This window comes from Patagioenas fasciata, chromosome 1 (genome assembly GCF_037038585.1).
Source record: "Patagioenas fasciata isolate bPatFas1 chromosome 1, bPatFas1.hap1, whole genome shotgun sequence".
Classification (NCBI taxonomy): Eukaryota; Metazoa; Chordata; class Aves; order Columbiformes; family Columbidae; genus Patagioenas; species Patagioenas fasciata.
In genome coordinates, this window is record NC_092520.1 from 80,989,194 (window position 1) to 81,012,388 (window position 23,195).

At 38.7% G+C, this 23,195-nt stretch overlaps 1 protein-coding gene across 7 annotated transcripts in view; it reads right to left on the minus strand.

Annotated features, from left to right (window-relative positions):
* Window positions 1-23,195, minus strand: part of ROBO1 (roundabout guidance receptor 1) — a 741,248-nt gene that overhangs the window by 83,840 nt on the left and 634,213 nt on the right. For all 7 annotated transcript variants that reach the window (XM_071809765.1, XM_071809757.1, XM_065862790.2 and 4 more), the window contains one exon: window positions 1,217-1,337. In XM_071809765.1, coding sequence (XP_071665866.1) covers window positions 1,217-1,337 — 121 coding nt within the window. The remainder of the gene's footprint in view (window positions 1-1,216; window positions 1,338-23,195) is intronic.

Below are 23,195 nucleotides of genomic sequence, written 5' to 3' on the forward strand. Positions count from 1 at the left end.
TGCAATGCATCCCTCTTACAGGTGTTCAGCAAGAGCAGTACTTTCCAGCTTGGATTACGTAATGTTCCATGCCATGATTCCCTGGTTAGTACCAGACTAGTGATGAGCAATTAACTGGTACAGCTAGCTAGGAGCCCAGTGTCAGGACTTTACTCATGTAACAACAACTTCCTTTCGATTCTAGATTTTGCTTGGAAGTTCTGAAAGTCTATTTGACAAAAATCTTCCTCTCCAAGTGCTTCAAAGATGCCTATAAATTTAAAAAAAAAAATCCAAACATTATGGTGGATCACAGGAAGTCTTCCTTAGCTTCTAAAGAGTTACATGCTATCTTGCTGGATATTCAGTTTCAACAACTTTAAGATGTTTTATTATGGAAAAGCCTGCTTCAAATAAAACTCTGAACAGGACTTCAAGTTGCCCAAGACCTAACTCTAAAAGGTAGTGAAGACAGATAAAAGTGCCAAAGACTGAGAAGACAGATCTTAAATCTGAATTTAAAAAAACCAACCAAATATGGTTTGGATGTTCTCATCCTGTGATGATATCTACTTTTCCTGCAGAAACAATTAAGCTATCTCAAGCCTCCCCCCCTACTTTAAAGCAACATGGGACACATTTTGAATGAAAACTACTAAAGATGCAGCTACAGTGATAATGGGGAAATTCTCTCATATCAAGATCGCCCCTGGCATTACAGTTTATTTTCTGCAAGGGCAACAAAAAATGCAATTTTCAGCTAAGCTCGGTAATCTTAACTGAAAATTAATGTTGCAATGCTGACAGGAAATATCATTAGAATCACTTGAACAAGTAGACCTGTTGTATATTTACAACACTAAGCACACAGAACTATAAATGAAAGGATAACTATTTAGAGCAAAAATTGTAGAACAATTCTGATTTTCCTCAATATCAGGGAAAATTAAGCTCCTTAGTGATGTTAATTTTTGTTCTACAATACTGATCTAGCCAGTGGACACCAGAATTATTCTAGTTTGAGAACTAAGAAAGTGCCTTCCAATAGCAAAGCCAGTCCAAGGTGGATTGCAAAGCCATTAACTGACATCCATTTGCTAGAACACAACCATGACAAAATAATTTTCAACATAAACACTGAAAAGGAAACAGAAGAGAATTATTCCTAAAAAAGTGCTTACTAGCAAAAACAACAGTTGGACATTTTCATCCACAGTCTTAAAGGAGGAATTCTTACCTAAAACAGTGAGCTCCGCAACTTCACTTTCACGTTCTCCAACCATGTTTGTTCCAACACAAACGTATTTGCCAGCATCATTCTTTCTGGTGTATGTGATCATAAGCTTTCCTCCTCTGATCTAGGACAAATCAAGAATAATAACATGAACTAACGGTTTAAGAATATTTATTAACTTGAAAAAGGTTTTGCTACAGATGATGAAAAAAACAAGCTATGAGTTTTTTTCCAAATCATACAAAAAAGTGAAAAAATGTCACTACTAATGTAGTGCCCTCCCCCTACACAAAAGGCTTGCCTCTTAGTTTTACATCAGTATTTTAAAACCTTTCAGATTTAGAAACCTATTACTCTTTCCTTCATCCTGTATAATGTAACACTGGCTGTTCAACAGCCTGTTTCATGCTTGTTGGCCAGAAGGACTACAATTCCTTCCTATGCATTACTGCAGTTTGATATAATCAGGTGGAGAGTAGAAATTAGCACTAGACATAAAACCCATTTTCACATCAAGTGCTGCAATTACTTTTTCTTGACAAGAAATACGTGTACATTATCCTACTGTTGGTCATGCTCATTATTATTCATGAATTTTGTGTTTGTTTTTGTTTTCATTTCTAAAGGAAGCGAAGGAAATTTTTTATTCTTTAGTTCTTCACCTTTAAATAAGTAATTTTAAAGGCTGATAAGCAGCTGGGCAGAAGCAATTAAATCCTTACTGGGAAATGAATAACATTTTGCGCTTAATTCAGAATTCAGTTTTCAGGAGATAACAGAATTCCAGTAACCCCTAAATTAGAAAACATACTTCCCCTTTGTGACTCCAAATCTTATTATTTTATTTTAAAATATATGTCAAATGCATATGAAAATATTTGTCTTCCCTTTAAAAAGTCTTTATTCTCCCATTTGATTGACAAAATGGTTGAACAAGTTTCAAAGTTCACCAAAAGGCAGCAAAATTTGTGTAGGCAACAGATTATGTACCATATTTCCTTTAATATACAGAAACATGACTTGATTACATTAATTACATTTTTAACGGACATACACTTATGAGTCAGATCACATACGAAAACCACTGCAGTTCAAGGCATGGGTGGAAGTAAATAATAAATAAAAGCCACATATGAAGCTACATGAAAGGGTCTAATGTGGTCAGTGACAAGGAGGACAGTGTTCCCAATATGAGGTATTTTGCTCCAGTTCCCTACAGCTAGTAATCTATCCGTGAAAATTTGACATTTTGAGCAGAGTTGGGATCTTATTATCATTGTAAGATGTACGCACACAAAGATGACAGTTATTGAGATAAATGAACATGCACATGTAACGTAGATAGTGTTGCATACAAATTTCATGTTGTTGCCTTTGGCACTCATTGTGTGAGAAGAGAAAAGATATGTCCTTTATCATCCAGATATCTAGTAACGCTGAAATTTCAACAGGGATTTGAGGCATGAAGAGTGAAAAAATGAAGGTGACCCGCACATACACGTTTTTTTAAGGATCTGATTGCGTTTTTAGATTCTTGACTGCCTGAAATAGTAAGCATGAGAAGAGAATGCAACATATTACTAAAAGTCTATCTATATCTATTCCTGTTTTCCATCTCCCTAAATCACAGAAAGCTATTTATTTCCAATTAATCTATGCAAAGGATTATAAAAAAACAATTTTTACATGCAGTTTGGAGCATTACTATATCCAGGAGTATATGCAGAAATATATACTTCTCATATATATCAATCCTGAATGCCCTGGATTTAACAAAGAAATGTATTTGCATATCACAAGAATTTACCAGCTCAGCTGATGATTTCAAAGCCACGTAAACTGAAAGCAGTGATTTTCACACACATCTTAAGAGTTTAAGTCCTACTGAAATTCAGTAGCACTTGTTCTCTCTGTGATTTTGGCACTTCAGAAAATCCCCTTCAAACTCATTACAATATGATACAACTGTGTATTTTGCACAAATTGTAATTTCCAGCAAGAACTATCCTGGGAATTTCTTCTAGGAATCACCACAAAACCCTCTTCAGAGCACAGATGGAGAGAAACATTACAGCAGAAACACTGGAACAAATGAAAAGTCATTGAAGTTGCTTTTCTTCCAAGTTATTTGAGATGTACAGAAGAAAGAAAAGGCAGAGGAAACATTCCCTCATGGATGTTAAGACAGACTTCCAAAGATGTGAAATGCTTACTGAATGAAGCCGTGCTTCCAAGATGAAATTCTGAATGCATTTAGTTTATTTTTCCTAGGGGTTTTCCTTTGTTGGTCTTGTTTGTTTGTCTGTTTTCCTTAAAACAGAAGGGTTTAGAACCTTCGCTACAATAATGGCTATGCCACATTAAACTGTGATGAATTACACAGTTACAATAAAATGTACTACAAGTGCGTGTGGAATTACATATGCGTGTAACTAGTGCATTCACAGATGGCTAGAAGAAAGCGTTCTTCCTCTGTTGGGTCACTACCCAAGTTTTCCATTAAATTTTAACAATTAGGTACCCAGCATCTCGGTAAGCTTCATCAAGCCCTTCTATTAACAAGACATTGCAAATGGAATCTGTAGCTATGACAAACTTACATTCTCTATATGCAATGTTTACTACTTTTTTTTCTCAATAGGAAATCCTAGAAATACTTATGGACTGTAGACCAATGGCTTTAACTAACAAAGTACTCAACGAAATACATGTATGTGCATTTTCGTAGGAACACATAAAGAACCACTGCTACATTTCTTTGTCTTACTAAGTTCATATCCAGTATTTAGAGCAGTAAAGAGCCAAATCACCTTCGGGGCAGCATCTGAAATGCTGCAAATTAGAATAATTCATAGTCTGTAGATACTTAACCGTTAATCAGAGCATTTTAATTTCAGTGGTTTGGCTCTTCTTCTCATATTTGTGACCCTGCCCCCAGTTGGACTTCACAGTAGTAAATGATATAATGGTTTGAAAAAAATGACAGACAGTGTAACATTTCACCTCAAACCTCCAGAAGAGCTGTTACCACACTGAACACAAAGAGAAATCCATTCTTCCCAGTAAACAAGATATAGCAAACAGTTTTATTACACTACTCTGCGTATCATGGGAAAAGAGGTGCTTTGCTAACTGCCAAAGCCTTAAGTCCAATTTTGAAAAGATGGAAGTAAGTATCATATTTCATTTATACAGAAATGATGCCAAGGCACTTTTTGACTTTTCACGCCTCTTCAAGCTTTTGTTGTGTTCCGTGCCTACCACTAAATTTACTAGGGCTGTGCAGGTAGAGAATGCAAGAACAGCACTGAATACTGATGAGAGAAAAGGATTGTGATCAGCGGTTCACAGATGATCTTCAGCTGCCTGTCACACGTATGGATTGTTGTATGTCTGTTAAGAGAAGATGTGATAGCATAGTGACTCACAAAGACTTATTGAAAGCTATTTTCTATGACCTGCCTGCCTGACCATATTATGCTCCTCATGAGTGAATTGTTCATTCAAGCAAGTCCACTTCATTTATTTCTTTAAACAATAGTCAGAGATGTTCATACAGAAAATTCCAGGCACCCACAGAGTTAACTAGGTCCAGAACTGTAAATTATGGCCACCCAGCAGCAAAAAATCATATACAAATAATGAATCAACTCCGTCAGCCAATAAATCAAATCCATAAAAACTTACCCAAGGGTTCTACAGCATAACACCAAGTATTCAGTATAGCTGTACGCATATATATATACTTATCCTAAGACCATATTTCATGTACCTATGCATGTTGTGTGTGAGTGTGTAAATTTCTCTGTCTAAATCCATTCCCAACTGTCAGCATTAGGAAATATTTTTATATATGTGGGTGATTCATTTACTTTTCACAGAAATGTGATATGAAATATGAGAAAGAATGAAGTCGTGAGAGAAATGCTTAGGAAGTCCAAATGCAAAGGTGACTGACATTTTTTTTTAACTTTCTGTTAGCTTGTAGTTTCATTCTATGTAATAAATGAAATCTGCTCTGCTGCAAAATAATTTTAAACTAAATTTAAATTCACAAGAAAATGAAATTTAGACTGCAGAGTAAAATACTGACCTCTATACAGGCAGGGCTTCTGCATATGTAATATCACAAATGTCACATATTTCAGTCTTTTGCAGTACAACATACATAATATTACTTTTTTTTTCAAATGAAATGTGACAGGTATGTGATATTAACCTGCCAGACACAATCTGTGCTTTAAAGCAGTACCATCTGATTACAAATGACAATAAAACAGTTGAAGAACAAGGTGAGTACAGGCAATCGTAATTAATAGTGTCACTGATGGTAGATAAAATTACAATGGAGCTTTTATTTCTTAGTTAGGAAACACAAAGTTTGCTCATTCCCCTCTGCAATCTAGCATCTCAAAACAGATTAGTATACCCATATTATGACTTACCATTGCATCATAGACTGTAAGGCATGGAATGTCAGCAATAGAAAACAACTATTTTAGTGAAGTTGAGTAAGAGTATAAATTAATAACTATCTTAAATTTTTATTTTTAAATGTGTATAATTTTGTTCAAGCCTTGTGAATCCCATGTATTTTTCCCTATGTACAATAGCATGCTTAAATATCAGATACTAGACATCAAAACATGTTTGGAAAAGGTCTTCAACAATGATTAAAGTTCATTCTTGTTCAGCTTCAAAGTTCAGACTGAGGAGTCTGTCCCGCTTTCGATTCCTTTCTTTGGGACCCCAGCAAGGTACATGATGCCTCCTCCAGATCAAACACACAAAAAACTCTATTTGAAGTTTAAAACATACTTTCAAGTGGTATTCCCATGCCATAAATCTGTCATGACAAAGTGCAAGTCAATTACTCCCTCCTACCACACAAACCAACAAAACAGTCCTGCAATGATGACAGGCCTGAAGGTGGAGTTTATAAAGGATGGTGTAAAATGCATAGGAAAATAGCTTTGCTTAAAAAGAAAAGATAAAATGACAATAGATTCAAGCTGCTGCTTCTGACTCCCCTGCCAATCTGGTCAAGATACATCAGAGTCAGAATCCAATTCAAGTTCGCTCACGAGATGGCCTTCCCCGCTTTTATAGCCTCGTTATTAATGGCTGTATCTGCAAGAAGATGGTTATCTACAAAGGCTTGTATCCTGAATTGTTTGGTGACTACAGAAGGAGCTGAAGGTTATTCAGCACTTGGCATTACCACAAGACACTAAATATCAAATTACTGTATGTATTTGACACTTCACCCAACTAACAAGATCATGGAATCACCTAAGACATATGCAGAATGTCATTAATGAGCTTCAGAAAAGAAATATCCATACCTCAGTATATATAATTTCCAGAAGTTTAGAACTGTAACAGTCCAAAACTTACTTTCTACAAACATCCAGCTATTGTTAATCACAAAGGAAGATTTAATTCAAAATAGGTCATGTTAACTCACAATAATCAGAACTATTAATGAGAACTAATTTCTGATCAGACCATGATGTTCATATGAAAATATTCGAACCAGTAAAACATTTCCCTGAAATATTTTCACAGCTATAGTAGAAAATATTTACTACGCAACACTTCCTTTCTTATTATAAACCAAGATGAAAATCCTCCTGCAACAAAAACATCTTACAACTACCTTAATGGTCTTAAATCTGCTTTACCAAGATCTAAGAAATTTAGAAACTGTTTTTCACAGTGCTATTTACCGACTACAGAAAACACACTAAACATAACTAAAATAGGCAACACATAAGCACATCCCGTGGATCAGTAAAAAATATATGGAAATAAACAATCTTTCTTCAATACCCAAAGAAAGCCCAACTGAGCCAAACATGGGAAAAATGATGACAATATTTCTGTAAAAGAGTAAATTTAACCTCACGCATGAATCTCCCCTGGATGCAGTGGTCCATTATATGGCTTCCACTGCAATCAGTGACTGAAATCAGAAATAAAAGTGAACTTGAACTGAACCTGGTGTCTGGTATGTCTTCATTTCTCTCCCCTTCAGCAAGTTGCATGATTTGAAGTATCTGTTACACAGGAATTTTCTTTTAAGCATCACCACCACTGTGCTATTTACACACCTTCAAGGATAAAAATCCTAGACCAGCTGGGGTTAATTTGCCACACAAAGTCTCTCAGTTTTTAATTATGTTACCTAAAGTATCACAAATGTAAACCAGAAAAACAACCCTAACAAACCACAAATCTTAAAACATCTAAAAAATTCCTACCTGGTAACTATAAAAGAAACAACATAGCCCAAATCTACAGAGGAATTTAGCAGCCTGTTTCCCACAGAGAGTGCCTACACTGCAAAAGACAGACGCCAAGCCCACTGCGGGGCTGTCTCAAAGTCACCAAGAATGAAGCCAAGAGCAGGTCCAAGTTGGTTCTCTGGGGACCACAAGGGCCCATTTACATGACCAGGTGAGACCAGACCCTGCAGTGACCCTGCACATTGCAGAGTCCACCTAAACCCTGCAGACATCACTGGAGGGGTGAAGGGGGTAGGAGTAGCACCACCAGGCAATTTCAGAGGGACTCCGTTGCTGATTTCAAGTGGACTTCAGTCCCTAACCATCACTGTAGATACTGACCAATGTTGCCTTGCTTTTCTAAGACTGGAGTTAAGGTTGGCAGGACAATGATGTAGATTTAAGAAGAGTCAATATCATGGGCTGTATTTCCTCAATAGGAAGTTTCCTGCTTTCCCCTGAGGAAAGAGGAGCTGTGCAGACCACAAGTCTCCAACAGCAAACTCCTAACTTTCAACTTCAAAGCTTAGAAGCATGAGTAGATAAAACTGCACTAAGACTTGTAACCTGACGAAGGACATTTCTCAGGGTACAGATCTCTCACAGCCATCCTGCCAAAATAAGGGATTTTTCAAGGTCCCCATGTAGGGTTTTCTAAAGGGAACTGCTCACGACTCAAGTTATCAAGAGCTTTGAAACAATCCACTCTGGGTGAATGTGCTCCAGCAGGTGGGTTGGACTAGATGATCTCCAGAGGTCCCTTCCAACCCCAACCATTCTGTGATTCTTCTACGAATCCCACAAGAAACTGAAAGGCCTTTAACATACAAAATAAAGGTTCTCCTAGACTTAAAAGTACAGTTGTGAAACAACAGCAACAAAAAACATCACTGTCCTGCAAGAAAAGAAATGAAGGATTATTCAAAATTTTTCTCTTGGCATGGCTCTGTGAAGCGGATCACTACTTTCAGCTTTGGTTTCAGTTATTCAGTGACCTGAGTTGCAGCAGGTTTGTCTCAGACTCCCCCTTGTCTTGAGGAGAGGGCACATCCCCTCCAAGATCGGCTGCCCGCTGCCAGCTCCTCACCAAAGGGGATGCAAATCCCAGGCGTCCGAATTCTTCCCGTGACCATTGTGCTTCCTGTACTCGATGGTCTGTGAAGGTTTTCCCCCTGGAGCTGGTGCAGCAGCTTCCCAAGGAAAGGAGGAATTTCTGCCTTCCTCTGGGGGTAAACCTGAACCCTTGATGGCACAGAATACAAACTGGCAACCAAAGTAAGCAGAATTTGTCACAGGGGGCAAAATTGCAGTGGATTCTTTCATACATCTCCAAGCTGGTATTTTCACAGTTTTAAATTTTGAGATAGATTTGACTTCTCATTCAAAACATTTTCTCTTGAAGCTCTACAAATAAGTTTACTTCACAAGAATTGTTTGCCCTACCAACTATACAGTAGAAATACACAAATATTTTGGAAAATGTAACCTTGAAAAAACAGAAAATGTTTTTTAACACAACTAAAAAAACTACTGATTCTCTGACTTTTGACCAAGATGACATGTCATGGAAATGAGACCATGCTTCAAAAAAAGCATATAAACCAGGGCTAATCTTCCATTGCATTTGTCTCTGACTGAGCCTAAGCTTACTAGAAATCTAACTTCTATACTAAGACTATGCTGGACATACAAAGTTGTAAAAATATTAAATCTTTCACATCATTTCTGTAACAGTTTTTAAAAAAGGAACACTTGCATCACATTGTTCATTTTTCATGAACAGTTAAACACAAAAGTCATATATTTACCTACCACATTTCAGTCTTCCATCAGCAATCACTGCAGCTCTTGTGACTGCAGCACATGCAAATCATAAATCACAGATTTCCTTGTATTTTTTGTGGTCTGCACACAAGCTTTGTGCTAGAGGACTGAGGTACAAACCTGCAGTGAAAGGCAACCACAAGCCAATTTGATTGTAACTTTCATTTTTTATTGAAGGAACACCGAAAAGTCACTGGGCTAGACATTTCAGCTACAAACAAGGTCCCTGCTTGGAAAATGCTAGAATTTAAACTTAGAACAAGGAAGAGAATGCACAGAGAGGTAAAGATGAAATTCCCCAATGTCCCCAGCCCACATGGCAGCCCTGCGTAATTATTTTTGTTTTTGTGCTCAACTTTAGGCCCACGAGACAGACTCAAGAGGCAGCGAGTGACCTGCAGATCTCAGTCTATTCACAAATGTTCAGCCCTCTGCTGTCACAGGGGACTATACAATATAAACTGACCTTTAGCAATGGACATCGAAGCCAGGAGCTATTTGAAGTTTCTTTTACTTCTAAAGTAACTCAGCACAGGTTGCAATCAAACCCAAACAAAGCATCCACTGTTCTCATCCTTCATTCCTACTGGGATCATTGCTCCCTGATGCTCAAGACACTTCCTGTCACCATCCTTTAGCTACGATACCCTCTGAGAGTTGCTGTTTGCCAGTTACTGCTGGGCTTGCCACTGAGAAATACAGCTCCAGTGTCGGCAGGAACAGGCTGCCACCAGTTCTGCTCTTCCCACTCAGCCCTTGTGTTTGGAGCGGCAAAGCACTTATTGCTCAGTGTGTACATGGAAGGGATTACACTGCAAACAGCCAAGGAGACTGGAGAGGCTGAAGCCCGAAAAATGGTGCTGCTCTCCTTGTCTGGGCTGGGGGCTGTCCGAGCTATTCAGGGGGCTCTGGAGCCCTGCTGGGATAATTGTTTCCTTTGCAGCAGTTTCTTGCTATTCCTCTCAGATGCCACGGTGAGTTTAAACTCCTGACATAAGTTTTGTTGTTGTTAAAAGGGTAAACTGCACCAATGGAAACGGTGGAGAAAAACCAAGCAGCTGGAAAAAGGGAAAAACTGTTCTGGACACTGGAAATACCAGCTGCTCGATTTTTTCGATTTGTATTTACAAAGCAAAGTATCACAGTATCACAGTATGTTTGGGATTGGAAGGGACCTCAAAAGATCATCTAGTCCAATCCCCCTGCTGGAGCAGGAACGCCTAGGTGAGGTCGCACAGGAATGTGTCCAGGCGGGCTTTGAATGTCTCCAGGGAAGGAGACTCCACAACCTCCCTGGGCAGCCTGTTCCAGTGCTCTGTTACCCTCACTGAGAAGAAGTTCTTTCTCAAATTTAAGTGGAACCTCTTGTGTTCCAGTTTGATCCCATTGCCCCTTGTCCTATCATTGTTTGCCACTGAGAAAAGCCTGACTCCATCCTCGTGGCACTCACCCTTTATATATTTATAAACATTAATAAGGTCACCCCTCAGTCTCCTCTTCTCCAAACTAAAGAGCCCCAGCTCCCTCAGCCTTTCTTCATAAGGGAGGTGCTCCACTCCCTTAATCATTTTTGTTGCCCTACGCTGGACCCTCTCCAGCAGTTCCCTGTCCTTCTTGAACTGAGGGGCCCAGAACTGGACACAATATTCCAGATGTGGTCTCACCAGGGCGGAGTAGAGGGGAAGGAGGACCTCTCTCGATCTACTGACCAACCCCCTTGTAATACACCCAAGGATGCCATTGGCCTTCCTGGCCACAAGGGCACAGTGCTGGTTCATGGTCATCCTGCTGTCCACCAGGACCCCCAGGTCCCTATGATCTAGCTTGCCAAGTTCTCTATGGAAATCAGTGTCTCCTGTTTGTGGCAGTTTGCTATTGGTGGAATGGGCTTGCAAAAATGGCAGAGAAATTGAAATTACTCAGCACTTTAATTTTCCCAGTTTTTCTTGTAGCTGAGTACATGCCTATTTTTACACTAGTACTATCCTAACATAAGTAAGAAGCTTTGATGTGTAAAAACACATAATGAATAGGAAGTTATCTTTACTGAAAACTGAAAGTGTTACCCGATCAGATTTCAGCTCCTTTGGTACAAATTACCTCTTTTATGACAGCAACAGGAAGTTAAAAACTGCAGTCACATTCCCATAGTAAACCTTCCTCCCTAAAAACAGCCACACTACGCTTCTAAAACAGACAGAAACCCAAATGTTCAGTCTGAAGTAAACACTTAACTTTTAAAGGTATTCCTTTTTCTTCACCAGCTACTTAGAATAACAAACAGAAAAGAAGATATACTTATGTATTTAAAAGACTCATCTAACTAACATCCTGGCCAAATTTTTCAAAAGCAGATGGCAAAAGTTAGGAGTCCTTGGTTGCTGGCTAGGGTAAGGTAAGGGGCAGTCAACACTTCTGACTATCAGATGGACATGTTGACATGTCTAGATAGTAGAATTTTCAATTCCACTTTCAAAAGCTGGTCCTGAATGTGCTGCCTGTAGCCCATAGCACATACCACACCGAGTGCCTTCCTGACCCATCGGGGGCCATTGACAAACAGGATGTGTAAGGGCTGCCTTCAGCTGGAGGGTACTCCAGCTCACCACTCCTAATGCACTGTAACTCAAATCAGTGCTCCAAATACATAAAAATATTTATAGGAAAAAAATTTATGACTAGTATTTCTCTGTGTTGTTCCCATTACTGCACATTATTCCTTTGCTGGCTTCCCTCCCATGCTGATGCACCTCAAGGCAAAGTAAGGAAAATGACGCAAAACCACACACCAAGGAATGCTGGGGAAAGCTGATGTATGTGAAGAGGCATAGAAGACGGTATTTAAAGGATTGTCTTGATAGCATCTATGCAAACAAAAGCTTTTCAATAAGCTTCTTTAGTTGTCCTGCCTACTTTTCCAACACAAACAAACATTAACAGGATCAACCACTATTGCAATATGTAAACAAATTTCACTAGGTCACATCAGCACCCTGATGACTGAACCAAGGTATAACCTTACTGAAAATCTTGCTGACAGCAAAGTTCACCCTTTTTTTATCTCAGAAGACACATTTGTTCCAACAAAGATCCACTGGTTTTGCTTATTTATGTCCAAAAAAGGTACAGAAATTATACTTGTTACCCTTGCAAATTAATTTTTAATTGAAGACTAGTAATAGGGGTTTCAAATATTAAATACATAAAACTTTCAGAAATTAAGGAAAAGTTCTAAAACCCTTCAAGTATGATAAGCAAAAAACCAAAACTGTCAGCTGAATGAAGACTTCATCAATGATTGTTTTGGGTTTGCATGGCAAGGTTTTGGTAGTAGGGGGTGCTCCAGGGTGACTTCTGTGAGAAGCTGTTAGAAGCTTCCCCCATGTCTGACAGAGCCAGAACCTGGAGCTGCACAAGAGATCAGCTGCTGGCCAAGGCTGAGCCCATCAGTGATGTTGGTAATACTTCTGGCATAACTTATTTCAGAAGGCTGGGGGGAAACTATGGAAGAATAATAGCAGAGAGAGGAGTGAGAACATGTGAGAGAAACAGCCTTGCAGACACCAAGGTCAGTGGAGAAGGAGGGCAGGAGCTGCTCCAGCCACCAGAGCAGAGATTGCTCTGCAGCCCGTGGTGCAGATCATGGTGAGGCCGGCTGTCCCCTGCAGCCCATGGAGATCCACGGTGGAGCAGTTTCACCTGGAGCTCGTGGAGAACCCCACACTGGAGCAAGTGGATGCCTGAAGGAGGCTGTGACCCCATGGACACATGGTGTCCAGCCAGGGTCATCTCACTACAGTCCTTTTTGGTGCCCAATGTGGGTCAAAGGAGGAAGAAGCCTGTTCCACCCCATGCCTTTTGAATCACATATTTAAGAGTTATTATTAAAATCCACATTCATCACACAATCTTAACAATCTTCACTGACATCAACAAAAATAATTCCCCACATCAAAATCAAAAGAACATAATTATAATAATGAAAGAAAATTGACAATTTACACACAATGCACCCCTTGTCACTTCACCACAATTACAACCACCAAAATTCCTGACAATCATTCTGCTTTCTAACATTGTTCAGTGCACTGAACATTCACATTATACTATCTGCATTACATAACATTTGCATTATACTATTGGGTATTATACTTCATGTACTTCATACAGACTTTCTAAGACAGCTATATTGTTAAGTCTGTTGAAGAAAAAAAGAAAGCAAAAACCAAAAAAAACCAAAAAACCAAAACCCAACGACAGAAAACAAAGCAAATTTCCACTGAAAATGGAAGTCGGTCACGACCATAAACATCAGAAATTCAGAAAATGTTTGATATAGATGGAAAAAAAAGTGTTCTGACGATTCTCTTCACCTTTCAAATAGTTTTACTTGACAAAAGTTTCATAAAACCTTAGTGAGTTTCATCCTTTGATGAGATCCACATTCAGGCTGTTTTGCTTTAGTGGTTTCAGTGGATAGCAGCGAAATACTGCATGTTGCCTTAGACCTAAACTTTGGCAATAAATGTTTGCTGGAATAGAATATGAGTATTTCTACTATATTTCAGAAAAATGCTTAAATAGTACTTAAATTTCCGAATACTGAATTCTGAATACCAAAATTCTGGAAATTCCAAATAGATTTTAAACTTCTGTTCAAGATCTCTAAGAACTATAGTATAAATGCTATACTATAGATATTATTACTGACATTTTCAAACATCCATACAAAGAAAAATCAGTTATGCAGGTCATTCAATGTACTGAATATTAAAATATCATATTTTTTTGTACTTAGAGTTGCCTTTATTAACATGTTGGATTTTGATCTAGGCTCATTCTGCCTGCACAGCAAGCTAATTTCATAGCTGTGTTGTCTGGAAATAACCACAAAGATATGAGCTTATGATCCTAATGGTAACTTTTCAACAAATGCTTAGGAGAAATTCACCTTGAAGTAGAGGACTAGGACTGGGTCTCTGCTGCGCTTGACATGTTTGTAGCACAGAGCAGTAACTCTGTTCCTGAGACACGCGAGGAGGTGAAAACCAAAGCAGGAAGAGGGATTTAAGGAGATACACGCTTCCTTGAGGAGTGGAAGACCAGAAGCTCATTAAGTAGGGATTTGAAAGCAGGTACACATACGGAATTCCATCAGAAAGACATTTGAGATATTAAATTAGTCACCTAGGAACATATATACTAGAGTGGTTTCAAGTGTTGTTTCTTTTTCTGTATGATCACATGGCTAAATAAACAATGCTTTTCCTTCTCAGAAAGCTCTTTTGTGGGATGACCAGCTACTGTTCAAGAGCTTCCAAAGGGAAATACCATGGGATCACACCTAATTGGAGTTAATGCAGCTGTTACACTGGTTATTATAAGTTCCCAGGCAAGTCTAAGAGAAGGAAAATTATATAACTCTAAGCGAAAAGGAGTAAGTAATTTAAGGCTTGTTACCTAAGAGGTTGTGTTCAGAAAGTTTATGGAGAGGACAGAAGAGGATGCAGCACTGACTCATTAGTATCTCAAGTCTCTCAATTGAATGCAAAGAGGATGTAGAATAACTTTGTATACAGTCTGAATGCTGCAGGTAGGTACCTATATGTAACACCTCTAGACTGCATTTTGTAGAAACTAAGAAGGAAAGAATACAAGGGTAAGACCTAATAGACTATGTGCTGTTTGGGATTTAAAGTCATCTCCTTTGTCAGCAGAAACAAAAAAAATGCATTGGCATTCTCCACTTGGCCTGAATAAACAGATCTTATAAAACTTTTAAATGGTAGCTAGCGTCAATACTACAACAAGAATATGCAGAAATCATTTTAAACCATATAGGAGGCAAGTGGGGTCCTGGTGGACAGCAGGATGACCATGAGTCAGCACTGTGCCCTTGTGGTCAGGAAGGCCAATGGTATCCTGGGGTGTATTAGAAGGGGGGTTGTTAGTAGGTCAAGAGAGGTTCTTCTTCCCCTCTACTCTGCCCTGGTGAGACCACATCTGGAATATTGTGTCCAGTTCTGGGCCCCTCAGTTCAAGAAGGACAGGGAACTGCTGGAGAGGGTCCAGCGTAGGGTAACAAAGATGACCAAGGGAGTGGAGCATCTCCCTTATGAGAAAAGGCTGAGGGAGCTGGGTCTCTTTAGCTTGGAGGAGACTGAGGGGTGACCTCATTAATGTTTACAAATATATAAAGGGTGAGTGTCACGAGGATGGAGCCAGGCTCTTCTCGGTGACAACCAATGATAGGACAAGGGGTAATGGGTTCAAACTGGAACATAAAAGGTTCCATTTAAATTTGAGAAGAAACTTCTTCTCAGTGAGGGTGCCAGAGCACTGGAACAGGCTGCCCAGGGAGGTTGTGGAGTCTCCTTCTCTGGAAACACTCAAAACCCGCTTGGACACATTCCTGTGTAGCCTCATCTGGGTGTTCCTGCGCTGTCAGGTGGATTGGACTAGATGATCTTTTGAGCTCGCTTCCAATCCCTAACATTCTGTGATTCTCTGTGATTCTGTGAATATTTGGTACCTATCCCTTTTATTATTTCACGAACACAAAAACTGATGGCCATAACAGTACCCAGGAGCAGACCTAACATCAAATGGCATACGTGTTTTATCAGAGGACATGCTTGATAAGAATATGAACTTTTCTAAGTGCACATTTAAAGGGTACAATGTATTAAAACAATGAATTTTAATACATATTCAGAAAATCTGTCTCAATAGTTTTCTCTTATAAAACAGTTCCCTTGACTAGATACCAGTCCGACAGACAAGAACATTATTTGGAAATATAATTTGCTAGGTTAGCAAATCAAAACGCATTTTAATTATAACCAGCTATTTATCCAACATGGTAGCTTGGTAAGACAATTCCAAACAAACAGTGTCTTTAACCTGACAGTAGCTAGAACTTACCCCACTAAGCCAATACTTAATCATGTCCTTTTGTCTGTCATCACACACTTTTTTGCACTTTGTAGCTGTGTAGTACTGTAAGCAACATTTCAGGTATGAATCTGACCATTTTCCAATTTAGAAAGAAAATGCTTCCTCATTTTTTTTTTACTTAGAGCCATGTAGCTGTTATTTTAACAATTTACAAAAAACAGAGATAAAGTTGTAAGTTTTAAAATTTCACATCTTTCACATCTATTTTAACACAAAATTACGAAGAAATATAATTCATTCTAAAAAATCATGCAAACGTATTCCTATGAAACAGCAGCGTGAGACTAAGGCTTCTGTTTCACTTGTCTGAAACAGTGTAGGTTGATAAAGGCTCCAAATGAACAGGTATCGCTAGCATCACAAGCTGTAATGATGTGTTAACCTTGGTGATAGTCAGAACATAAGAGTCAAAGGTTCAGCTGGCATCCCCAGGGATGATCTTTCAAGGTGAATTTGAGACTCACTGACAGGGCAGCACACTAAAACTGACACTGCAGTCTAAGACATGTATATGTTACAAAGATGAAGTAATGTCTTTTTCTTCAACCTTATATTCATAGCAGTAGAAGAAATGGCCTTTGTTAAGATGGTTAATGCATGGACAGCACAGTTCTCCACCAGCTGAAACTGTAAAACCAAACATTTTCAAAGGTTCTACCTTCTATTTTTAAATCGGAAATAATTAGCAAAGCAGGCTTGCAGGTTTATTTGTTCTGGTTGCTCCAGCTACTCTTAGTTTTGAAAATTTTAAGTTATTTCCCCATGTCCTACTTAAAATGTTCAGATTGCTAAAATTAAGATTTCTTCTCCTACTGAAAAACCCATTACAACTACCTACATTTGTTACCTTCAAGAATAACGGATACAATAGATGACTTTTTATATTACTAAAGTCTTTTATTTTGGATGACAAAAGTAAAGTAACAGCAGTCATCTCCAGGTGAATAATTCCTAATATTTAAGAATGACAAATGTGAAAGATACCAGCAAGTCATATAACATGGAAAATTTCTTAGCAGAAAGTCTCAATAGGATGAAAATGAGAATGAATATGTAGTATTTCCATAAAACCCCAGCTGGGAAAGTAACTAGATGACAAACAAGCCAATAAGAAAAAGTGAAGCAGTAACAACAACAGCAACTGAAAAATGAAGACTATCAACTCATTCAGTGCTCCAAAAAGTGGCTTCTCCCTCGTTATAAAATAAACTATTATATATACTTTCTTGGAAAAAGTGAAATATTAGTCTCAATGAAGACAATGGTAATAATCGCAATGATTTCCATAATGCCAGAATTTCACACTGAGAGTTTTGGACATGTGCAAAGTGTATTTTCATGAAACATACTAATCATAGTCATTGTGAATGCAAATGTCCCAGGAGTTATAATCATGTAAAATACCTACTATAAAAACATTCCTAGTTTCTTAATAAACTTTTGAGATCCTTGAATACCAGGGACAATAATTTCAAAACCACTTTGATGCTTCAGCATATCACTTGAATGGTAAACAACACATGCTTTTGTTAAAATAACATCTCAAAATACTTGAAGCTGGGCTAGATCCAGCACGTATAACACAGTCACAAACGCCTAGAGCGAAGCATGGCTTGAGCATGTAAGTGAGAATATTACTCCGCTGTTTTGTCTACAAAAAAGAGCCTATTCATGATTTAGGATGGAATAACACTTTGCGCTTTGGTAAAGTGGCACAACGTAGTTTTGCTGCAACAGTGTCAGGTTGCTTTACGTGTATGAATGAATTCAGTCCCACGACTCATGAAATGCTGAATAAGAAGTACTAAACAACTTCAAGGCTTGCCCAAAGTCACACAGGAAGATTGAAGCAGCAGCACAGCAATCTGCTTTGCTTAGCTTGCAGACTTTCTACCTCAAGGCAATCTTTCCTTTACTGTACAGTAATTTTCTCAGTAGGAAAATGTTCTGCAGCTCACTTTAAAAAATCGTGTTGCAATGAGTGTATAGCCCCATGGTAAAAACAGCTTACTTTTAATTCTATCCAGTGTACAGGTCTGCCAGAGAGCAGTACCACTCACTCCCGGAATCTGGAATACCTAACATGAACCGAAAAACAGCTTCAGTCAGCTACCTGAAGCTTCTATTTTAACACTTGCCCCTGAACAAGAAATCTTCTTCTTACGTGATTTGCATCATGTCTTATTCTAAGAGAAATGCTCAAACCGAACACTAGAGTTCAAAGTAGCCCTAAGAAACAAATGGTTTCAGATGAACGGGAAGAGCAAGATCTACGGAGGTTGAAATGTGGGCCGTGGTGGAGGGAAGCCCAAGCCATCATGTCAACATCTTCTGCATTCAAAAACTTGGCATTCTGAATGGCACAGCCACTTGGAAAAGCAATGATGCAAAACACAGAAACTTACAGTTAAGCGATCTTGAGTCATCTCTATGGCTAGTTTCAAAATTAATATATTCCATGTAGCACTAAAAATATTTCAAGACATACACCGGGAAAGCATTTAACTTTCTCAAGTTTTACTTTTTAAACAGTATTATTTTCCCTGGAAGGTTTGTGGTTTTTTTTTTTTTCCTCTCTTAGCCTTATAGGGGGAAAAACTTATTCACTTTTCTGCCTCTTATCTCTGTGTAATTTGTTCTCCCTCCTGCAGTCAGAACCAGGAGGCCTAGCAGAGGCAAGTAGAAAAGTGACAACGGCAGCAAAGAGAGAGGCAAAAGCAAGGCTGTTGAGTTAAAAGAAGTTGAGTATAATTAGATGCAAGCATAACTAACCACCTACACTTCCACATTAAATAAAAGAACAATCTTTAGGTGACCATGTGGCAAGTAGATTCTTCTTACATAATGATTTTTCAGGAGGAAAAAAAACCCAAACAATTAATTGCTCAGTGCAGCATGAGTATTGGCAAGAGTTGTCCTACAGCTAGATAAGGAAAGAAAGTAGCTTTTTTTCTTTCCCTTTTAAGGAGGGCAACCATAAGAAGGCAGACTTGGTTCTACATAATATTACACAGGAGTCTGGAACAACACCCTGCAATGTGTATGTTAGTCCCACACTACTGCACATGGTGAATATCTGAACTTGGCAGTAAGAAATTGTGAGTATATTATTACCTGGAGAGAGAGAAGTACTCTGTTGGGTCAAGGGAACCCAAGAACTGAAAAATTATTATTTTTGAAGTGCTGTGATTTGGATTAGACTTTTCACATAACCAGAAGCATCACAGGAAACTCAGTAAGGCAAAACTATCCAAACAAAGTGAAATAAGCAAAAATGAAGTTGACAGAATTTCAAAAAGTAGACCAAAAAATCAAAGCAAACCAAACAAGCCCTAATCACTTACATCTGTTCAAGGCTCCAAAAATGGGCACTGTTCTTCTCTACTATTTTTATTCTACATTTTTCTTTTGATTAAGAGAACATAGTATGTGCAAACTCAGCACATAGATTGTTGAGGTTTTATTAAACACGGTTTTAGAGTTAGTGTCATTTTTACTCTACAAAACTAATTCCTAAAAAAAGCATGATACACAATAAAGTCTCAGTTAGCAGTTATCTGATATTTGGATTTTAAGTGACAACATGTGGCTGCTGTGGTGTACAAGCGACCAGGAATATCAAAAATGCCAAGAACAATCAATTTTGTAAGGACCACTAGAGACTTTCAAGAACAGAAATGTACTTTCCCCTCCCCCTGCTCCCCTCCCAATGGAAAGGATTTCAGTGTTTGCAAAACGGTGAACACAGTGAGGAATTAGGTTGTTTCATTTCACTGCTCTAGACTTGCCACAAATAATATATTGATTTCTGTAGGTTATTTATATGATAAAAGGTCCTTCGTGTTTTCCTAATGGAAACATCTCTGTATACGAGTATTAAGTAAACATAAATACAGTTATTTAAATATTTATGTATGTATGTATTTATTTATTTATTAAGAAGGGGGCAGAAAAGGCTCACAGGTCCAGGAGTCTGCATGAGACCTTAGAATGCAGAAAATATCTAGTGCTTTTCTGCACATTTGATCTGCAGGGATCCTAAGTCCCATGTTCAATGGACAGAAGTCTACTCTGAACATGTTTTGTGCCTGTACACAGTGCGCCTGCTTCCCGCTGTGGGTCCCGGTGTCAGATTCATAAAAGGTTCTAAAAGTTTGATTCTTTGAATATTGCTTTGCTTCTGATTGTTTTTCCTCATGATGAGGAATCAGGGAAAGCACACAGTACAGCAGTCCCTAAGGGGCTGCAGGGAACGATCTCTCCAGAAATGGATTTTTAACTTAGAGAAGGATGCTCACACTCTACATGGAGGATTTCCATAGAGCTGATGGAGGGAGGGGACAAGAAGAATTAACTTTCTAAACCCAATTTTCATCTTTATTGTGCGTAATATAAGCAAAGGCTCCCTTCCTGACAGCTTAAAAAAACTAACCGAACAAAAATATTTCTTTTTCATTAAGAGAATAAAATGAATGAAGAAATAATTTCCCTCCCACATCCTTTCTTCATCTCCCTTACCCATCCCAAAAAACCCAACAACTTGACTGTCAGCCAAACAAAACAAAGAATTTACTTTCTCAGCATAATAAATCACCTTTGCTCCTAACCATTCAAATCATGAAGTTCTACATGCTCTGGGTAGCTCAAGTAACCTAATCTGAGATAACAACCACCTGGCTTCTTATTATATTTTAAGGAGAAGCTTCCCAGACTCTATTTCTATAATTTCAGATGGTCCCAGAGGTTCAAAACTCTCAATAAGCCATTTTAACAAGAAAATCCTGATAGTCTAATGCCTATGCCTGTGGAGGTCTCAAAACTCAGATATCTAACACATACTCTATTTGCTGCAGGCATTTATTTTCTTTTACTATCTAGGTCATCAGTTCATGACTAGGGACAAAAGAAATCTGTGGAGAATTCTGACTCAATGAGGAGTTTTCAAATTCCTTTAAGTCCGCAGAGTATCTGCAAAAGAACTTCATTCTTCATCACTTTACTTTTATATTTAAAAGTAGAAATCAGTGTAGAATACAGTTGAGCATAGAAAAATATATACTTAGTTCACTTTAAAGGAGTACTTTTCATTACTGCTGGGTGAAACAATACTGAGAAACCATAGTTATGCATGTCTAATACCTAACATTTTCATTGGCGAAGAGACAAATGAAATAGCTGAAGCAATGCACGTCACTGATGCAGAAGATATTCAAAAATTGTGAGAAAAAAACAGAAGGAACACGTTCTCTTTGCTATAAAGACAATATGATCAGTGACAACTTGGTTTAAAATGCCAGCAGTTAAATGACCATAATGAGCCTTTTAATCTAACACTGTATTAAGGTGAGTTTTAATTCTAGTAGTTTTGTTTAGTGTGAACAAAGTCTATACACATCAAAACCTCACACAGTAGGTTACACTATTACCAGGTATGTTTTGGGAAACACATGAGGTCAGTTTGGTCTCTGTGATACCCAGCACAAGCCTACAGAACCTGGTGTACTCCCCAGTCCACAGATCTTTGCCATCGGGCCACTCTTCTGCTCTTCATCTTTATGCTCCTTCCCTTTCTGCTAATTCCACAGACCAGTATTATCCTTTGGACATGTCTACTGAAGAGACATATCCCATCAAGTGTGAACCAATGTATGGTTTCCCCTGTTCTACATTTTATTCAGCAACCTTGCGTAGAAGATTCATGGTTAATAATGAGCCATTTAAACCAATCAGAACAATGCCAGGCATTGAGCATGACTCAAACACTTTAGATTAACTGGCTAACAGGCTTTTTCCTCACCTGCCTCCTTGCAGCAAACATCACGCTAATGGCAAAAGCATCTTGTCCCCCAAAGAAGTATTCAGGACAGCTGACTGTGAGAGCTATAGAGAAGGAAGGGAATGTCCACATGGGTGTTTTCAAACCATTTGCTCTGGCTTGGTGCATAGAGACTTGGAGCCAATGTGAGCTCACTTTGCCCCTACCCTCAGTGCAACAGAAGCTGTGTGGCCATATTAGCACGACACCGTGCTGGAGCGATCTCGCCTGTCTCTCAGCAGGGCTTATTAGCTCAGGCTCGGCGCCACATTAACCACTGCCATATGGCTGCTGGTCGACTCAAAGAGCGAACTGAATGAGCTCACATCTGCCTGACAAAGTCTGCATAGCTCTGCTCTTTAAAATGGCAAACCTGCGAGGAGAGAATCTTCTAACAGGCTGGGATTTTCAATCCATGCTTTTCTTCAGTGCTTCTAGAAATACAAGCTGTCACTATTAGCAGCTGTGGTCAGGGGTGGAAACTACTTGTGGATGTGTCGGAAATTAAAAGCTTCGTCTCAAAGAGCTGAGTCTGAAAAAATGATGTATGGTAAGGCTCCAAATAGGACAGAAGATAAAGAAGCAAATGAATATAAAAGTATGTTTGATATTTTCTCTTCTTTCAGTCAGATTCTTCATGGTCTATAGATGAGCAGGGTCCTCTCAAGCAAAAGGTAATGTTTTTCAGGGCTCAGCCAAAAAACCCACACATGATGTGTAAAATGATGTGACAAATGCTAATGAAAAGATTAATATACCACTGAAAAGAGCCCAGATATGCCGGCAATAATAATAATTAAAAAAAAAATTATAAAGAAGTGGCAGCATAGCAGAAGATACAACCGAGAACTCTTTGTCTTGACACAAAAAGAGTGGTTGTGCAGATGTGCAAACTCGAGTGGTTTAGACACAGCAGGGGAAAAGGCAGAGAGAACTGAGGAGGAAGATGGGAAAGGTGCCCTGATGATAATGCAGGAGCACATGCCATGGTCAGAGCAGAAAACAAGTGAGATGATCCAGAAGACACATTTTGAATTATTTGTGGAACTTGGAGAGCACAGAGACTCCAGCAGGAGCAACAGGCACCCTGAAACAGGGC